Source organism: Ambystoma mexicanum, chromosome 2p, assembly GCF_040938575.1.
Source record: "Ambystoma mexicanum isolate Mex_15411 chromosome 2p, UKY_AmexF1_1, whole genome shotgun sequence".
NCBI classification, from domain to species: domain Eukaryota; kingdom Metazoa; phylum Chordata; class Amphibia; order Caudata; family Ambystomatidae; genus Ambystoma; species Ambystoma mexicanum.
In genome coordinates this window covers 58,339,501-58,359,739 of record NC_090923.1, presented here as the reverse complement: position 1 = coordinate 58,359,739, position 20,239 = coordinate 58,339,501, and the positions used below count along the sequence as shown (strand labels likewise).

The 20,239-nt window shown below is 49.2% G+C and overlaps 1 protein-coding gene across 5 annotated transcripts in view; it reads right to left on the bottom strand.

The window, feature by feature from the left end:
• Positions 1-289: 289 nt before the first annotated feature.
• The window catches only part of BRPF1 (bromodomain and PHD finger containing 1), a 551,318-nt gene continuing 531,368 nt past the window's right edge, over positions 290-20,239 (bottom strand). For all 5 annotated transcript variants that reach the window (XM_069643245.1, XM_069643247.1, XM_069643248.1 and 2 more), the window contains one exon: positions 290-1,406. In XM_069643245.1, the coding sequence (XP_069499346.1) occupies positions 1,223-1,406 (184 nt within the window). In that variant the 3' untranslated portion in view covers positions 290-1,222. The remainder of the gene's footprint in view (positions 1,407-20,239) is intronic.

The following is a 20,239-nucleotide window of genomic DNA, read 5'->3' as shown; positions in this document are numbered from 1 at the left end:
CTCCACCCCTTCTCCCCTGAAGCTCCCCACCACAAGCATTCTAGTTTATTCCTCACTATAAAATTAGATTTACCTATTTTATCAATTACACTCACCAACACACACATGCATCCTAAATAAGTAAACATTTGCAACTGTGTTTTTTCCCTAAGAACAATATATATTTTTCCTTTTTGAAAATAAATACAAAGAGAAATTGTCAAGATTCCAAAAAGAAAGACCGGCCACATAAAATAAACCAGTCAAGGAATACTACTGCACAGTACACTGTCCAATTCCAATCACAGGCTCCAAGTTAGAAAAGTTGTATTGCAAAGGTACAATCTGCAGTCAGTACTGTTTTTGTAAATAAAAAATAAAACTTCATGATATGACAGTAAAGTACCGTGCAAAGGCCAGTCTCCTATAAATGGTTTACAAATGAGAATAATTTAAATCCTCCTTTTAATGTACAATATTTACAGTCACAAGAAGGGGACGAGACTGAAAAGAACAATGTCAGTTGGGGCACCGAGAACCCTTTGCATTATGGCAATCACATTCCGAGTAATCCCATTTCCTGTCAGATTGTCAGTTGCAGGGGTGCTTTGTTTGGCGGAAACATCAGCATACTGGATTCACAGTTCCTTCATAGCTTAAGACTCACCAGAAATAACGAGGCAGTCACATTGTGCATCTCAGCCCGCTGCGTCGGGACCACATTCATCCATCTGTAGAAAGCGGAGGGCCAACATTACCATCCGAGACGGCGGAGCAGGTGGTTATCCTCAATCTGCTCTTTCAAAGTTAGGATGGAGCCTCCCATTTCCAAAATGGTTCCTCAGACTCTTGTGAGAGCATGTATCACAAATAAAATAAAAATAAAAAACACACACAAACCCTTGGTCTCGTCCCCTTCCAGCATTGGGTTAAAATGTAAACAATTCTGGTTTGCTCTTTACAGCATCCTATGTCGCCAAGCTGTCATGGCCGCCCAGGCGGGAAGCTCACTTTCTCCAGAGTTCTTGATTAGCAGTAAGAGCCTCTGTATCTTCGGTGCCCTCGCCTCCCTAGCCAAGACAGAAGATGACGGAACTGTCCACACAAAAATGCCTTCAATATTACTTTTCTGACAATATGAACAATACATACAAAAAGGTGTGGGCTTCTTTACAGGGGGAAAACCACAAAAGCTCCTAGATCACAGTGTTGCCATGTGGACAGGGCACATGTATGGCCAATGCTAGTCGCTTTCGCTCGAGTCACTGCTCTGATCTCCTTGGACCTTGTTGCGGTGTTGCATGGCGCGATGATAGGCAATTTGTACAGACTTGCGGATGTTCGACTTTCGGCCTTCCAGCATCTTCTCCTTGTCCATTTCCTGGTTAACACCAAGTGGAACAAGCTTAGACCTGGGCAGCCATTGCCTACATGGAAGAAAGCAGACAAGTTATTAACACCACAGATCAGCAATAGTCGTCTAAATATCCGATTCAATGTCCCATCAAGCAAAATGGTTTTCATGGCCTTGTAAACACATTTTGGAGCGATTCTCAACCCCCTGCCATATATTTGTAAAGTTAATGCTCTCAATACAAAAGAAACATTGTGAAAAACAAACAATGACCTTAGCTGTAAACGTGTTTGTTGTCAAAGCAAGAAAAAGTGCATTAATCCAAACAAGAGTTGCACAATTGACTGCGCATGCGCGAGCATCGCATGCGGACCTAAACTCTCTGGCTCCCGGCGGCCGCGGCAATTATCCTTTAAAAATACCCTCTCTTCTTTGATATCAGGTACCATACCTCCCCAAGACCGTTGGTGAATGCACCTGGGCTACGGTCGACGCACTACTGGGCCAAATCGGACCTGTGGGGCCCCAACGCCGACTAGGAAAACCATCGGCCGGCTGGCGGGCGCGCCACGGCCCACGCAGCGCGACTGGAGACGGCTCCTCGCCCCTCCCCCCTCCGGGGCAGGCCAAAGCAACACTCCCCTGGGAACTCCGCAGTGATCGCCGGAGTGCCGCCGGAGGGGTGGACGTGAAGCGCTCCGACACCCCCCTCGCCTGGAGGCGGTCTCCCCTCCCCCCCCACCCATCAACGAGACAACATCACCCAGGGTCGAGCGGCGGAACACCGGGACGACCGAGTGCTGCGCTCCCCATCCAGAAGGCATCACGGCGACGGGGGTCGGGGCGCGACCGGACGGGGGTGTGTGCTAGCCCCAGGTCCCACCTCGCTTCCGCGCATCCCTTTGTGGTCCTGATCCGGCGCCGGGGCCCAGGCTGCCTGGGATCGGAACTTTCGTGGCCCGCAACAGCGGCGTGAGGGGAGGCTGCTCCTCGCCCCTCCCCCCCGGGACACACCAACGCGGCGCAGCCGTGCTACGCGCTGGAGAGGCGCCCACGAGACAACGACGCACTATCTGAGGAGCTCCGCTGCGATCACCCTAGTGCCACCGGAGAACTACGCGGGAAGCGCCCAGTCGCTTCCCCTCCTGGACCAGCCACAGGCCTTTCATCGGTGGTCTCCCCCCCCCTCCATCAGCGAGACCACCCAGGGTTGAGCCGCGGCACACCGGAGAAGATCTAGTGCCGCGCGCTCCCCATCCGAAAGACACCACGACGGCGGAGACCTGATCACGGCCAGGTAGGGGTGTGAGTGTGCCCCAGGCGCCAACCCCGCCTCCCCCCCCCCAGTTCTCCACACGACCCCTTACAATCCTGGTCCGGCGACAAGGCCCTGGCGGTGACTGGGACTCCCATGGATCGTAGCACGCAATAACTGCCCTGGGAACTTTGTGGGGGCAAGACATCTCCCTCGGATCGGGGTTTTACTACACCGGATCTGCGACGGGGGCACGGATGTGAGGGTCGTCCTGCGAGACAGCTCCCCCAGGACATCGTAACCACGAGGTGAGCTCCCCCCCACCGGCCTCACCCGCCAGCCGGTACGAGAGAACCACACCCCGCTCTTCTTGAGGCCTGAACGCACCAGGGCCCCCTCGTGTCACTCCTGGCCCAACTTCGTGTTACACTCGTGCCGGTTGCCACACTGGGCTAGCCACCCACGACATGGGGAAAGAAAAATCCAAACGCCAAACCCTCCAAAGTAAGATGGACTTTTACACAACTGGGCCCCGTCAGGGAGCGCAGACCCCGGAAGAGGATATTGCCAGTGAGGAGACTCAGGATCCCCCTATCTCTCTCTCCGATCTCATGAAGGCGATTGGGGACTCGAGAACGTCGCTGGAACTCAAAATCGGCGGCCTGTCCTCAGAGGTCTCCCTCATCCGACAGGATCTACGCAACCTCTCCACCAGGGTGGGCGAGGCGGAACAAAGGGTGTCTGTCACAGAAGACACCGTCCATCGCCTGGAACAACACCTCGCCGCAATCGCTCAGAAAGTCTCCCAACTGGAATACCGCGCTGAGGACAGCGAGGGGAGAGCGCGGCGCAACAACCTGAGGATCCTCGGAATACCGGAGAAAGAGGAGGGCCCCTGCGCCGAACTGTTCCTTGAGGACTGGCTGACCCACGTCTTTGCCCCTAAGAAGTTATCCAAATTTTTCTCTATTGAAAGAGCACACAGGGTACCCACTGGCCCACCTACCCCTGGAGCCCCACCCAGAACAATGATCGCAAGGCTGCTCAACTACCGAGACCGCGATACGATCCTGCAAATGGCAAGGGCCTCCGGCCCGATCACCTACAATGGATATAAGGTTGGATTCTACCCCGATTACACCAAGGAAGTCCAAAAAGCCCGCCAATCGTTCGACTCGGTTAAGAAGAAACTCCAGTCATTATCAATCAAATACGCCCTGTTCTTCCCGGCACTACTCAAAGTCTACTACGAGGGCACCACCCACCTCTTCCACAACCCCAAGGAGACATGGGACTGGCTTGAAACTCAAATCCTCTCGGGCCCCGGAACAAGGTGTACACCACTGGGCCCGTCCATACAGAAACCCTGGCCTGAGCGACCCTCGCCCCCTCGACCCCTGACTAATGCAGGCGACGGCACGACTGGAATCCCTACAGAAAAGGGATAAACTCTACGCAACGTGGGGACGATTCTGCAACAAGTCAATGTGGGATTGCTCACTTAGCGGCCGCCACACCGAGTGCGGTGCGAGCGCTATCGCAGTCCGGGTGACCCCGAAGAAGTTCAATAAGTTAGAAGTTTGATGTTTGGGCGACAGGTGCTCCCAGTTGGGGGGGGGAAGTACAGGGAGGGGGGCGTTTTAGACACATAAGGAATCCGATTTATGGATCGAGAAGGCATGACACCGGCGGATACTGGCGAGGGGGGCGCGCACGGCCTCCGGGCGAAATGGCTACTAACACTACTGCTTTCCAAGCGACTGGCGGGTCGTCATGGATCGACCCACGGGCGTCTCCTCTGCGGGAGCACCCCTGCGCTCCCCTGACACTATGCACCTGCCATTGATCCGTCCAGACGACGAGCCACGGCACCCACGCAGATAGGATGACCTCCAACAAGATTTCCTTACTATCCTGGAATGTTAATGGACTAGGCTCCAGCATAAAACGAAGGCTGGTGCTCCAATATCTTAATCGCTACTCGCCGGACATAGCTCTTTTAAACGAAACACACCTGATCGGTACGAACTCCAATTTTTTCAAAAGGTCCAACTACCCACACACCTACCAGGCCGGATTTACGAAAGGCGCCAGAGGCACGATGATCCTCGTCCACAAACGCGTCCCCCTACAGGTTAGGAAGGTCAGAGCTGACCCCCGAGGCCGCTATGTGTTGCTACTTGCCAATGTCTGGGGCGAAAAATGGGGCATCGCAGCGATCTATGCCCCTCCCACGCTCACGAAGGAACTACTGTCTGAACTGCGACATGTCCTCCTGGAGGAAGAGGCCGATCTGTGGGTGATAGGAGGGGACTTTAACGAGGTCATGGACACCGATCTTGATAGATCTCATAGGAGACCCGGAGGCCGCCCCGCCTCCACGCCACTCGCCTTGTTTGCCGAGACCCTGGGAATGACGGACACTTGGCGTTCACTTCATGGCGACGAGGCCGGTTTCTCATTCTTCTCTGGCGCGCACAAATCGTTCTCCAGGATCGATTATGCCTTCATTCCTAGTAGCATAAACCACCGACTCCTGGAGGCTGAGTTCCTCGCAAGGGGAGTTTCGGACCACTCTCCACTCCTCTTGACCCTAAAGAGCGCTCGCCCAGGTCCGGATCGCAACTGGCGTCTGAACACATACCATCTGCGACTCCCCGAGATAGCAGAGGAACTGGAAAAAAAGACAACAGAGTTTTTTGACCTCAATGTGGGCTCAGTAGATTGCCCGATCGCGATCTGGGAGGCGTATAAGACAGTCCTTCGGGGAGAAGCTATCTCGGCGGTTTCGGCCCACCAAAAAAGACAAATCCAGAGGATCAGAGAGGCAGAGGCATACGTCCTGGAGTGTGAAAAACAGACCCTGGAGCGCAACGACCGAGAGACAAAGGATGCCCTATCCACGGCACAAGATGCCCTCAGTAACCTGGCCCTGGACACAGCACGAACTGCCCACCAGCTCGTCCGGAGTCAAATCTATGAACGTGGCGACAAAGCAAATAAAACACTGGCCTGGCTGGAGAGGCGGCAACAAATCAGGGGACATGTACGCGCCATCAAGTCACTGGATGGCACACTACTCACGGACGACCCTGACATTGTCGAAGCATTTGCCGCCTACTATAAGAAGCTCTATACCCCACCCGCCGAGAACTCGCCGGCTGCACCCTCCCATTACCTCGACCGGATTGAGATCCCGAAACTCTCGCGACGCCAGTCGGAACTCCTGAATGCGGAACTCACAGAGGCCGAGGTGCAAGAGGCGCTAACACAGCTCCAACCCGGGAAAACCCCGGGCCCCAACGGCTTCCCCACAGAAACATGGAAATACCTCGGAGGTGGGCTGTCGACCCATATGCACCGCATGTTCCTACGTAGCAAAGAACTCGGGGCGCTCCCCCCGGACCTCAGGAAGGCATGCATCATAGTTATACATAAACCTGGGAAACCTCCGGAGGAGTGTGCCTCCTATCGCCCCATCTCATTAATTAATGGGGAAGCCAAGGTCCTCGCCAGAGCACTCGCCAACAGACTCCTGAAAGTAATAGGGACCCTTATTCATCCGGACCAGTGTGGATTTATGCCTAACAAGTCCACTCGTATGAACCTACGCAGGGTCCAACTGGCGCTGTGCAGAGCCAAAGAGATACCGGCCCCACTAGCCCTCCTGGCGGTGGACTTTGAAAAGGCATTTGACTCGGTGGGGTGGGATGCTCTGTGGGCGATCATGGACCGGATGAACCTGGGACACGCTTTCATATCCTGGGTCAGGCTGCTATATGCATTCCCAGAGGCCACGGTAAGGGTAAATGGTAGATCCTCCAAATCATTCCCACTGGGTAGGGGTACGAGACAGGGGTGCCCGCTGTCTCCGCTTCTCTTTCTCCTGGCGATCGAACCACTTGCTATTGAGCTCAGAGCTAACACCAACTGGACTGGGTTCGCCTGGCCGGGGGGGGGTGAAGACCGCCTTTCGTTATACGCGGACGATCTCCTCGTCTACCTTAGTAACCCTTGCATCTCATGCCCTATTGTTTCCCATATCCTTAGGGAATATCAGATCTTTGCGGGTCTGAAAGTGAATGAAACCAAAACTATTTATTTCCCAGTCCAGGGTGGTCATTCCGCGATCCCTGAGCCCTGCCCATACCACATCTCTATCAGGGAATTTACATACTTAGGCATACGACTCGATCCGACACTTGAAAGGTTCCTCCAACTGAATCTACACCCTGTGCTTGAACGGTTCAACAGAGACACTTCCCACTGGCAATCACTCCCCCTATCGCTGTTGGGCAGAGCCGCACTATTTAAGATGATGACCCTCCCCAGACTCCTCCACGTCCTCCAGAACGCCCCATTCTCCATCTCCAAGGAAACCTTTGCACTTATCGATAGGAATCTCCGCACACTATTATGGGGAGGGAAGCAATCCAGAATCGCCCTTGATACTCTCCAAAGATCGGTCTGGGAGGGAGGGATCGGCTTGCCCTGCATACGTACATACTACCTTGCAACACAGATCGGTGTAGTAAACGATTGGCTGCATGCAGACCCCACATTACCGCACATCCGTATCGAGCTGGAGACTATAACCCCGCTATCCCCACTCCAGACATTGTATGCCACCCACGACCAACTCCCGAGGCTTCCCAAGACGATTCACCACGTCCGCCGAGCTTGGCGAGAGGCACACAAACTGGTCGGCTGGAAGGGAATCCCAACACTGTCCCAACCTATATGGCACAACGCACTCCTCCCAGAAGTAGTGAAAATGGGCGCTTTCGCTCACTGGCACGCAAAAGGGATACATACACTGGCACATGTAATACAGGGGGGGCGCCTCCTAGACTTCGAGACTATGCAAGTACAGTTTGGTCTGACGCCCATGGACCGGTTCCGACACGCACAGTTGGCCCACGCCATCCACGCCCAATTCCCAGACATGACGGACATACCCCCGTGCTCTCCCATTGAGACCAACATCCTCCCCCAAGGCATTCCTTCAAAGGTCACCTCCACTCTCTATCAGGCTCTCAATTCTTTCGGGACTACGCAACTTGATGAGCTCAGGGCGAAATGGGAAAGGGATGTGGGTCAACTGGAGCCGGAAGATTGGGTAGATGCATTGATGTCCCCCAGGGAAATTGGGATAGATAAACTTAGACTAATACAATTGAGAATACTCCACCGCTCGTATCACTCACGAGCTGCGATGGCCAGGTGGGGGGGACTAGATGATGGGACATGTATCAGATGCCAAATCGAGCCCGCCACCTTCTACCATATGATATGGGAATGCCCAGTGTTACAGCTCTTCTGGGGGGGACTGTATTAGTAGGATCTCGGCTGCCATGGGAACACCAATCCCTAGGGACCCCAAAATGGTACTCCTGGGCATCTGGGGAGAAGTAGACCTGACAAAACATGGGAAAATGTTCCTCTCAATAGAGCTTGGGGCCGGTAAGAGACTTATCGCGGCTAAATGGGGCTCCGCTGACCCACTGTGCCTGAACCGATGGAGGAATGACCTAGACAGGTGTGCGGCCTCGGAACGCCGGATCTACAATGCGCGGGGTTGCCCCCGCAAATTTGAGAAAATATGGGGCAAATGGCTAGATGCGTAGTAAGCCCCGCCGGTCGATACAGCTCAACATCTTGCTTAACTTCACCTGCCTGCCCCGACATGCAACTGCCTTTGGCCCCTGGCCTGGTGTTGCCCCTCTTGCCTCAGATATTGTTTTTGCTGCTGCTATGCTATGCCTTTCTCATTTATTGAATGTCGATGATTCATGTTGCTTGTTATGTTGTTATGTTGTAAAACTCAATAAACAGAGTTATAAAAAAAAAAAAAAAGAGTTGCACAATTGATTCAGTTCAGTCCCTCTTTCCGTGAACCTGCATTTCAGTGCATTTTTAATGTTGGTGTTCATTGCTTCCTAAAGCCCCTAATATCATCTCTGTACAGTCCCTATGTACATACCGTGTGCCACGATAGCATTTCAGGCATGTGTTTTGTGCCACACAGTGGCAACATTCTTGTAAACTAGTTTTTATAAAAAAAGTTTCTTTGCGATGCAACACTTTCTAAAAGTCCTATGGCATAAGAATGGGGCAAATAGTTTCTGACCGTGGGCAGATTTTCCCATGTAACATACAGCAAAATTATCTTCTGTGTCAAACCTCTGACAAAGTCCAACAAAAGAGTGAATACTGGTTCTATTTGCATGTTCTTTCTGATGGATACAGTATCCCTACTCACAGATTCCTCCTCTTTATGCACAGGGAGGAACAATGCTCTTTTGATCACAAAATAAATTATAATAGAAGACATCAGATATGACTGGAAGCAGTGAGCTTCCTACAATGGGGTGTGTTCGAGTGACATTCTGACCAGGTTGCGGAGGGGAGTAAATGGAAACATCCCCGGGAACAATGCATGGGTGGATATACATAGATTAATGACAATCTGTAGAGGAGGTCCCAGATATGGCCTGCATTCCGGCCCCCATTTTGAAATACCAGGGACATACTCACCGAGATATGTGACGTATGAGGAGCAAATAAACCAACAGAGAGCAGCACTAGGGCTCTGTCCAGTGTCCATCCGGAGTGCAATACCTGTTGAAGTGCCGATAACCAGACAACAATGGGCAGCACAGTACCCGTTGAGACAACCGTACCATCAGCCGACACGAAATGAAGACTACTTACAAACTGTCCCCGAAGAAACCCAAAGGGCCTTCATCAAAGGCGAATGGTGACGACAAAAGGGACCGGACAGACGCACAGATGAACGTAAACGACAATCGAAAGATGACACGCAAAGACGAAATGTAAAGAATAATGATGTAATGGACTTGGAAGAAGAAACTATGTCGAAATATAAAGAAACGCAACCATGAAGTAGGATGAAAATCTGTAACTAGCTAACGCCTGTAAATAGGCTTGGAACGGAAGAAGCTAAGAAAACAGTGCGGCTTGCTATGCTTAGTTGAAGAACAGAGCGGCAAGCACCAACTATATATCTATCTCAAAGAAGCACATTATACAAGTGCGAATCCATTTTACAAAAGCAGAATTAAGCCCAGAATGGTAGGGGTCAAACAGGCCAGGATTCATATACCAGCACAAAGCCAGATGAAAGAGCGGAATCGAAACTTAGCAAGAAGCAGCTCATGCCTGGGAATTCGAGGTCAACCTAAGGAAGGGAGGAGAGCATAGCAGCCTGCCCACATGAAGGTCGAGATGAGGAGGCCCAGGCAGGTGGCAAGGCTGAAGGGAGAATCAAATACACAAAGAGGGAAAATGAAGCAGATTCACGGTGTACTAACACATGACCAGCCAAGCGCGAAGCGGTACCAACGTTTGATATCACCCAAAACCAGAGGATGCCATAACTTTTCCCAATAAGAAGCTACGGTTTCGAGGCCAACCTCAGCCAACTAATTGACAGATAGCCCTAAAGTGCTGATTTATGGAAGGGAGGCAGGGTGAATCGTGTGGCACACCGCATCTGGGTGAACATTCTGCATGCTGCTAATTAAAGTGGAGATTTAAGCCTGGGGGTGTAACTGACCCAATCACAATGGACCAAATAATCTAGGGTCCTATAGCAAGTAGAACCAATGAGACGTCGTAGTTGTAGTGACGTCTATCATGAGTGATGCAGAGGGATGGGCGTAGACGCCCACCCGATAAGTTATCCAATCCTCACACTCTGTTACCATATACAGATATAGCACCTATACTTAAGTTTTCTTTTAACCAATAGAATTGCATGACAAACTTTTGAGTGTTACATGTCAATGATGACGAGAATTTACTATAACTATTGCTGTCTGAATGAAGAATATGGAAGTTGAAACGAGACGGGCGATTGCATCACTGCTGATTTCCTATTGCTTCCCCGTTTTTGTACTTGTCATTAAATAGACTTCCCTTTGCCAAACCATTGAGTTGTCCTTATTGATTGGTGTTGGAGTAAGAGAATCCCGCACCCCACCCACCTCAAGGTGCAGCTATCTCGTCTTAAAGTACTCGAGGGTGAGCTTTGATCCCATGGGCCTGTCAGAGGTCGCTCCGCCCTGTTGTACAAACCAACATTAGGCATTTGTAAGTGCAGGCAGGCTGTACGGACAGCTGTTTTAGGGATGTGATCATGATGGATGAAGTGCTAGAGTGGAGGCGGAGAAAGTGAGGCAGGTATGGAAGCGAGGGACATTTTATAGCTAGAATGCAGATGAGAGGTAGGTTAAGAGGGTAACTCGGAGGTGAGGTCGTCGGATTTTAATTTTGTTTTGAACAAATCGCTGTGGACGGTTTCTCGGATGTCCGGTGAAAGAATTCCATGCAATTGGAGCAAGAAGAGAGAGAGCGAAACAGAGAGGAATCACAGGGAGGGTGCGCTACCACAATGGTAGCTGAGGAGGCAGAGCAGAGATTATGAAAAGGCTTGCCGGGTTGGATAGAAGCTAGATACAGTGGTGCCTTACCGTGGACAGATATGTGAACAAAGAGACTACATTTCAATCTGGCCCTATTTTGCATCTTCAGCCATCCAGCCTGGTGATGGTATTAAAAAGTAGGAGTGAAGTGTGGGAGTTCAAAGAGTTCAACAAAGAGCCCTCTCACCTCCCCCACCGAGCCCAGCCACTTACACAAGGAGCTCACGCCTACTCACAGTTGAGAATTTAGCACCTTACCTTCTCAACCCCGCCTTGCAGGCCCCGTCCTCTATTAACCCTGAAACCTTAGCTAACACCTTCAAGGATGTCATCACTTCAGCCGTGGACGCCATCGCTCCACTGACTCTTAAAAAAGCCAAACACGTAAACTCATGGTTCTCTAAAGAACTTCTTGACCAATGTGCGCAAAAGAGGATTGCCCTCTCCACATGTAAAGCCAACCCTTCTGAAGCCACCAAACAGATGCTCAAAGCCATTTCCAAATCCTACAAAACAAACATTACAAAGCTGCCTCCTTCAACGCTACGATTTATGACGCCAAGTCGGAGTCTAAGGAGCTATTCACCATCTCTAGGGAACTGGAAAAACCATCTGATTCCATCAAAGACAAGTGGTGTAATAGTATTCAATCTGCCATGCTAGAGAAGCTTAACGCTCCCCAAACCAAAATTCGCGGCCACCAAAAAGCCCCATCTAACCTCATAGCGAACTTGCACGCTGAACCACCCACCAATACCGCCTCCTCCCCACTATTTGACTTCAAGGATATCACTGAGATAGAGGTCATCGCCCTGCTCAACTCCATCAAACCCTCTAACTGAAAGGGTGATGCCTGCCCAGCTAGCCTCATCAAAGACTCTGCACCCGCTCTAGCCACCTTCCTAACAGCATTTATTAACTCCTCCTTCCAGTCAGGCCATGTCCCGGCTGGACTCAAGGAAGCTTGGGTACGCCCACGCCTCAAAAAACTCTCGTTCGACCCAACAGTCCCGGGGAACTACAGGCCCATCACCACTGTACCATTTCTGCTCAAACATTTTGGACAAAGCAGCATACCTGCAAGTCCAAAAGTTCATGGAAGAAAACAGTCTCCTCGGCCTGCGGCAATCTGGCTTCCGCCCACGACACGGCACCGAAACGGCCATCCTAGACTTAAAGAACCAAATGGACGATCTTAGAGACGCAGGCAAACCGGCTCTCCTATTGCTCCTGGATCTATCCGCTGCCGTTGACCTGGTCGACCACAACACCCTGTGCCACCATCTAGCCACCCGAGCTAACTTCTCCACCAAAGCCTGTCAATGGATCACCTCCTTTCTTCAAGAAAGGGCCATGAAAGTCTTTTCTGACTCAGCCTCCGCCACTCCTCGCCTCATCACCTGCAGTGTTCCTCAGGGCTCTTGTATCACGCCCACGCTTTAGGACCTGTTCACGAGGCCCCTATTCAGCATCCTCGATTCCCTTGGCATCTCATACTAACTATGCGGATGACACACAGGTACTTATCCTACTCACGGGCGACTACCTAGCAGATACCAAAACCCTCACCACCATTTACTCTACCATCCAATCATGGATGGCAGAGAACTGGCTCTGCCTCAACAGTGAAAAAACTGAACTCCTCTTTATAGGGTCACTTTTCACACTGGGCAGCCTCGGAGATCAGTACGCCTCCTTCACCATCGACAACATTCCCATCAAGGTCTCGAACCACGTGAAGACACCCGGAGTCTACCTGGACTCCGACTTGTCCATGGACAGACAGGTCAATGCTATCGCCGCCTCCTCAGCCTACTACTCTAAAGTCCTCAACGCTGCCAGGCCCTTCCTGTCCCCCCATAATTGCCTCACCATTGCCAGGGCAATTATCGGGTCAAGGCTAGACTACTGCAATGCCCTTCTCGCTGGGACCTCCAACAAAAACATTGCCAAATTACAGCTAGTCCAAAACAACGCATTGAGGGCAGCCACAGGTACCGCAAGAAGAAATCATATCTCCGAAATCAGAAGACAGGCACACTGGCTCCCTTTCAAAGAGAGACTTGTCTTCAAAACCTTCACCCTCACCCACAAATGCCTTCATGAACTTGCCCCCTCCCTATCTGACAGAGAATTACCAAGCTCACTGCTACAAGACCCCTAAGATCGTGTTATGCCAACACAATTGTCACGCCCGCAACGCGAAAGGTGCGCGCTGGGGGCTCCACCTTTCCAACCCAGGCAGCCATGCACTGGAACGCACTGTCACCTCACTTAAGATTAATCGAGTCACACCAAGCCTTTCACAAAGCTATCAAGACCAGGCTCTTTGTTTAAATTGCCTATCACTCTACTACGAATCTGCATAAGTCACTTCTCGTTTCTATGTAACCATGAGACCTCTGGTCACTTGTTTGTAATTCATAAGTCCTTTCATCTTCTGTAACAGCGCCTCGATGTCTTATGGGCTGCAAGCGCGCTTTACAAATGCAAATACATAAAATAAAATATATAAAATAAAGAGTCCTGGCTGCAAAGTAAATGATCTTGTCCATAGGACAGAAGGCATAGTTGGGGAGACCAAAAATGGATACTGGCACAGTAGTCCAGTTTAGAGAAGACAAGACTGGTTAAGAGATGCTTGGTGGTGTTGGAAGGATGGAGGCGCTCGATTTCCCTAATATTAGGTGGTTGAGGCAAGCCACCTTTGCAGTTTTGGAGAGGAAAGTAGAGAAGGTGTGAGAAGGGTCATAGATGACAGAGGTTTCTAGTGAAGAAGAGTAGGGGAAGAGTGTCAGGTGGGAACTGGATAGGCAGGGGATATGAAAAAGTATTTTGTAGGGAAGAAGAGCACCTATGTTCCGGTACAGTTTAACGTGGTGCAAACCCATCCAATATTTAACAGCAGAGACAGTTGGACATTTGGACAAAAAAGATCAGCGGCTAGTTCAGGTAAAGTTTGAATCCAAAACAATACACTTTTTACTGCAATAACGAGATGGTACAGACAAGAGGACATGCGTGGAATGGATCTGTTTTTTAAGTGACAATTGTGCAAGCAATTTGCATGTGACCATGTTAATTCATTGTTCATGGTTCTGAACGTAAAGTATAGCAGAGCTCTGTAGACAGTTGTCCAAAGGATTGATACACTATTTAAAAATGCATATGACCCCTCTTGCACTGCAACTCATAGAATACAGCAAAGACCCAAGAAAGATTAGGTCCAGGTGTAACAGTCACTGACATAGCGGTCTTCTCTGCACCTGAGCAATATGTGCTGCACGATTTAAAATAGCTTCTATTTTAACCTAGCATCTCTGCTAATCACCAAATTCTAAATAATGTTCGCTTTCATTGCTCCTTTTATTACATCTTTGCACAGACTATGGTCTTCGAAAGAGCGTTCATCCACCACAGCACTTCAAAGCCATAACAATGGCAGTAGGCAATATACAAATACCAAATAACACAACATAATACAAAGAGAAGAAGATTTGGTTGTCGTCCACAAAGAGTTGGCATTAGGCAACGTTTGTATGTAGTACCCTTGGGGACCACTACACACAACTAGGACTACAGGTGTAAGCAAACCAAACTTTGGTATAAGTCTGTACTACACAGGTTTGGTAGCGTTGCTGATCAGCCAGGCTTATCTCAAGAGGGGAATGTGAGCTGTAATGATGTTACACAGAGTTCTACAAGTATTCAAATAAACACTTACACTCAAGGTTTCTTGGTAAAACACTTAATTTATTTCACAGTCATTTATAAAACATTCACTAGAAGGAGGCAATATACCTCACACACAAATATACTTCAGTACTTTATACTGTACATTTCTGAGGCATTTAAACTACTTTGAAAGAGGAGCAAAATGGCAGAGTACTTTGAAGTATGAGGCCAGCATTACAGTGGTGGATGAAACTTTTTTAAAACCTGAGGATGTTGCTAAAGCACCCAAAGGCCTCACTAAGCTTGCTGGAGGCCCTGTCCAACTGCTTCCAAGACTGCCAGCTCTATCCAGTGCAACAACATGACTGTCAGAATACATGTTAGTGTACAAAGTGAGGTTCCTGGGAGAGTCCTGCTGGGGAATGACTTAAAAACTCTTGGAATTGTATCAAGCACCCCCAGGCCTCCCAGTAAAAGGAAACGGAACAGACTCAAGAGGTTGTTACAGGAGAACCTACAACACCCAGTCCACAGGAAATGCCAACTCCTATTTCCAAGGAGAAAGAGAAATGGGAAACCCAAAGTCTCAAGGAAAAAGCAAGATAGCACTCCAGTGCATCCAACAAGGACATCCCCGAGAGGACTGTCCAAAGTCACACCTGTGACTGCTCCATCAGCTGAGGCTGAGTGTGAGAAACAACCAGGAGAAGTTGAATCAGCTGCTGAAGATTCAGAGCTGGAAGAAGACCTTCCCCCTGTTGGAGATCTGGATCCTAAAGACAATCCTGAGCTGCAGTCTTTACTGGCAGAAGGTGGCCCGTGTAGGGCAGACGTCAGCAGAGATCAAAGAGCGTCCTACTCTTGAAAGACTTCGCCAACAGGCAGCTTCCCAGCTGGACGGATAAAAGCCAGAGAAGCACAGGTTGTACTAGGAGGATGGCCTCTTGTACAGCAAACCTACTGAGTCTATCCCAGGGGACTACAGAAGACTTGTAGTGCCTCTAGAGATAAGACCACAGTTTCTACAGTTAGCCCATGAGATTCCTTTAGCTGGTCACTTAAGCTTTAAGACGACCAAGGAAAGGTTTTCTCTGTATTTCTACTAGCCTAAGTTGGGGTTTGATGTAGATACATTCTGTAGGAGCTGTCACACTTGCCAGACATCTGGCAAGAGTGGAGCCAAGAATGTGGCACCTTTGGTGCCTCTCCCAGTGGAGGGAGTCCCTTTTGAGAGGGTAGGAATCGACACTGTTGGTCCCTTAGACCCTCCAACCTCTTCAGGCAATAGATTTATATTGTTTGTGGTAGACCATGCTACCAGGTATCCTGAAGCCAGACCCATGAGGACTGTTACAGCTCAGGCAGATGCTAAGGCTCTACTTGGTAATTGTACCAGGGTAGGTTTTCCTAAGGAAGTCATCTCTGACAGGTGAACAAACTTTATGTCCCACTACTGGCAGGCCATGTGGAAAAACTGTGGAGTGACTTACAAGTTCTCAACTGCCTACCATCCCCAGACGAATGGGTTGTTAGAGAGGTTTAATAGAATTATGAAGAGCATACGTGCTTTAGAAGAACCCCTCAGAAGAAAGTAGGACTTTCTACTGCCATGCCTTCACTTTGCTTATAGAGAATCTTTGCTTATAGAGAAGTCCCTCGGGAGGGAGTTGGATTTAGTCCCTTTGAGCTCCTCTATGGTCATCCAGTTAGATGTCCGTTGGCCCTAATTAAGGAGGGGTTGGAGAGTGCTCCTTCCTCCAAGCCAGTGAGAGTCACTGACTATGTGCTAGGTCTCCAGAGGAGAATGACACACATGATGACAAGCATCCGATAACTTGAAAGCAGGTCAAGCTCTGGAGAAGCATTGGCATGACCAGAAGGCCAACATGGCTGAGTTTACTCAAGACCAGCAAGTTCTAGTTATGGTGCCTACAAAGCAGAGGGCCTTACAGGACAAATGGATTGGACCCTTCAAGGTTGTGGGAAAACTTGGAGAAGTCAATTATTTGATGGACTTAGGCAATCCTAAGGAGGCCCTCAGTGTCTTTCACACCAACCACCTAAAGGTCTATGTCTCAAGACCAGAAGTGGGAGATTTGCTTCTAGCTTCTGCTCAGGAGGAGGAGAGTGAACCTCTACCTGACCTCCTCAGAGAACAACCTTTAGATGGGAAGATAGAATGAGTTAATCTCTCTTCTAATCTGACACTGGAACAACAGGAGAAGTGCAAATCTGTTAAATCAGTTTGCCCCTCTGTTTTCACTATCACCAGGCGTGACCCCTTGGGGCCAGCATGGTATTCTCACTGGTGACCGTTTACCTGTTAAAAGCAGAGGTTACAGGATGTCAGACCAGGTAAGAGCACACAAAGGAAGAGGTCAGCTAGATGCTTGATCTCGGGGTAATAGAGCCATCTACAAGTCCATGGTCTAGTTGTACTAGTGGCAAAGGTAGGATTCAAGGAGTTGAGATTCTGCATGGACTATAGAGCTATAAATACAGTCACCACGACTGATCCCCATCCTTTACCCTGGATGGATGAGCTGGTGGACAAACTTGGTTCAGCCAAGTTCCCCAGTACATTTGATCTGTCCTCAGGCTATTGGCAAATAGCTCTGACCGACCATGCTAAAGAGAAAACTGCATATTCTACCCCAGGAGGCCTCTACTAGTTTAAGGTTATGCCTTTTGGACTCAAAAATCCACCTGCTACATTTCTGAGTATGGTGAATCAAATTCTGAATGGGTTAGAGGACTTCTGCATGGCATACTTGGATGACATTGCAGTGTTCAGTCCCACTTGGGAGGAGCATCTTCACCACCTAGGATATGTTTTGCAGGCTCTGAAACATGCCCATCTGAACATAAAGGCTAGTAAATGTCAAATTGGTCAGAGCAAAGTGGTCTACAATGGCCATGTGGTAGTAGAAGGTGAAATAAGGCCATTGTCTAGCAAAGTACAAGCTGTCGAAGACTGGGCCACTCCTACTACTCAGACCAAGGTGAGAGCCTTCCGAGGTCTCGCTGGGTATTACAGGAACTTCATAGAGAACTATGGGACCGTAGCTTCTTCCTTGAATGTAATCTCCTCACCCAAATTCCCCAAGGTGGTCAGGTGGAGTAAGGACGACTTAAGCCCGCTCCTCAGACCTGCCGGTCCTGTGCAGGGTCTTCCCACTGCTTGGGGGACAGGTAAGAGGCCTTGGCGCTGAGCCACACCACCAGTCTACTGTGACGATCTATCATGGTTCTTTTGCTGAACCCGAGGCAGATCTCGCAATCTCCATCTCGGTGGTCAGGGTGGAGACAGTAGAGGCACTGAAGGTGTTTGTCCTCTACAAACAGGTTCTGCAGTCCGCAGCTGGAACAGAGCTTGAAAAGGGAGCTTCCCTCTTTCTTCTATTCCAACATGGTCCAGAGTGCGCAGTAGGCCTGATGGGCTTCTGGAACTTTCGACTAACACTCAACGATCCTCGCCATTGAGGGGTGCAAAATTCACTGACAAACGGATCCCTGCTTGTCGGCCTATGTAGAGTAAAAGCTCACGGGCTCTGTTTGACAAATATAGGAGCTTTTCTCGAGAAAGCGTGAAAAATGTAAAATAGCCTACAGAGCAAAACCCGATGACTCCCAACACTTGAACGTGCGGTAAAAATCTGAAGATGGCTGCCAGAGGAGGGGCTTAGGGAGAGGGCAGTCATTGGCTGGGGCCAGTATGACCCACAGTTCTGTGATTGGTTTAGAGGAGAAACACAGTTTGTAAGTGAAAGTGAAACAGATTTTTTCTTTCACCGAGGATTCCCAGTCTGACGACGGGGACTATTCATGAGCATGTGAATCCATGCCAGACCCCATGCTGGAAAAGGTCAGCTATATAAGAATTACTAATTTTTGGGTATTCTTGACACAGTTTAGGTCCTGCCATCTTTTTGCCCCCCCCTTGTGTATTTTTGGATCATTTACTACTTTTTGGTGGCTATCGGGACTTCTCCTGACTTCGGTTATGTGCTACAGGTTCGCCCCTAAGACATCCAGTCCTAGGGGTGACTCCAAGATACCCAATTTTGCCCTAGACTGTTGGAAGCAAAATGTTTGTTTTGGCTTCACCAGGGGTGCACGCTATTTTACTGCACTGACCCCCAATGTACAGTGTTGGTAGGCACTAGGGTACCAATGGGCTTTTTAAAATCTAGCTTTCTGCCTTTGTTTCATGGCTTTATTTTGTTCATGGTGAAGACAGGCTGGCCTTAAAATGGCTGTTCAAACCACATGACTTCTTTGTAAGCCCACAATGGCAGCCTCCATTTGGTCCTAACTGATGTAGGCCATTGTAGGTCCCTTCGGCTAAATTCCTGTGGGGGGTGAGGGGGCTTTGTCTACTTGACAGGTCCACTGACCATACAGAATGTCCAGTCATGTGAAAATTTGCCCCAAGCCCCCTTTAGTGATTGGCGGTTTGGCTTTTGGCCGGTGTTAGGGAGAATTTTCATTTTAGTGCTTTATTCCTCCCACCTAAGAGACCTGTAGCTCTTTTGCTGTCCTTTAGGACTTTTTAACCCTGGAGTGAGTGAGCCCTTTTTCTCACTCTCTCATGTGTTTTGACCTGATTTGGATGACATGTTTCATTTTTTTTGGAGTCTGACAAACTCCATATGCCTCTACTTTATGAATGGTGACACACCGCATCTTCAGTGCATTGTCAGAGAAATCCTTTAGATTTCTCATAAGGTTTAAATACCTTTTCTTGTGTGAACTACTGTTCGCAAGAATAGTAAAGGGAAATTGACTTTACTTACCTTTTCTCTTTGTAGGTCCAGCAAACACCATCTTATGTTGAGTGCTGGAGGGTTACTTAGTAGCCCCTTTTCCTACCTACATGTAACCTTTTTTATGTAACCCGCACTACTTTAAATGGCTGGTGGCAGTGGATTCATTTTCCTACCATTGTGCTTTTCTATGGCAGGCTGAACCCTCAGCTGCAGTATAGCACCCATGGGTGTTAATGTGTTTTGTTTTCAAAACTAGTGAGAACTTTTCACATACAATGGAAAAAAAGGAAAACATGAAATATACATTACGAAGAAAATATAAAATAAGATAAAAGAACTGTGCAACAAGGTATCTCATAAGTTACATAGTAAATTTTGAGGAAGGGAAAAGGAGGAGAAAGAGGTGTCACTGCATGCTCATCATTTATAACTACAAAGTTTAACATCTCTAGCTTTTTCAATATTGTACTGAGGAGTCCACATAATGTCAGTATCATGCTCTGTAGATCACCCCCCGCCACCCATCAGACTGCTCCAGAAAGCTTAACTCCCTATAGTGGTACCCAGATACTTGACTCTTCCTTCAGGGCAGTGCACCCCATTACCAGATGTTTCATGGTTTCTCTCATATCAGTAATACCACAGAGCCTGCAGCAGTTCTTATTGCCTGAGCCAACCAGCCAGCTACTCCCCCTCCCTAAAGTCGGGAACTGATTGAGGCGAAAACGCAAATATAAGTTCCTCTTTTTTGAACAGGCAA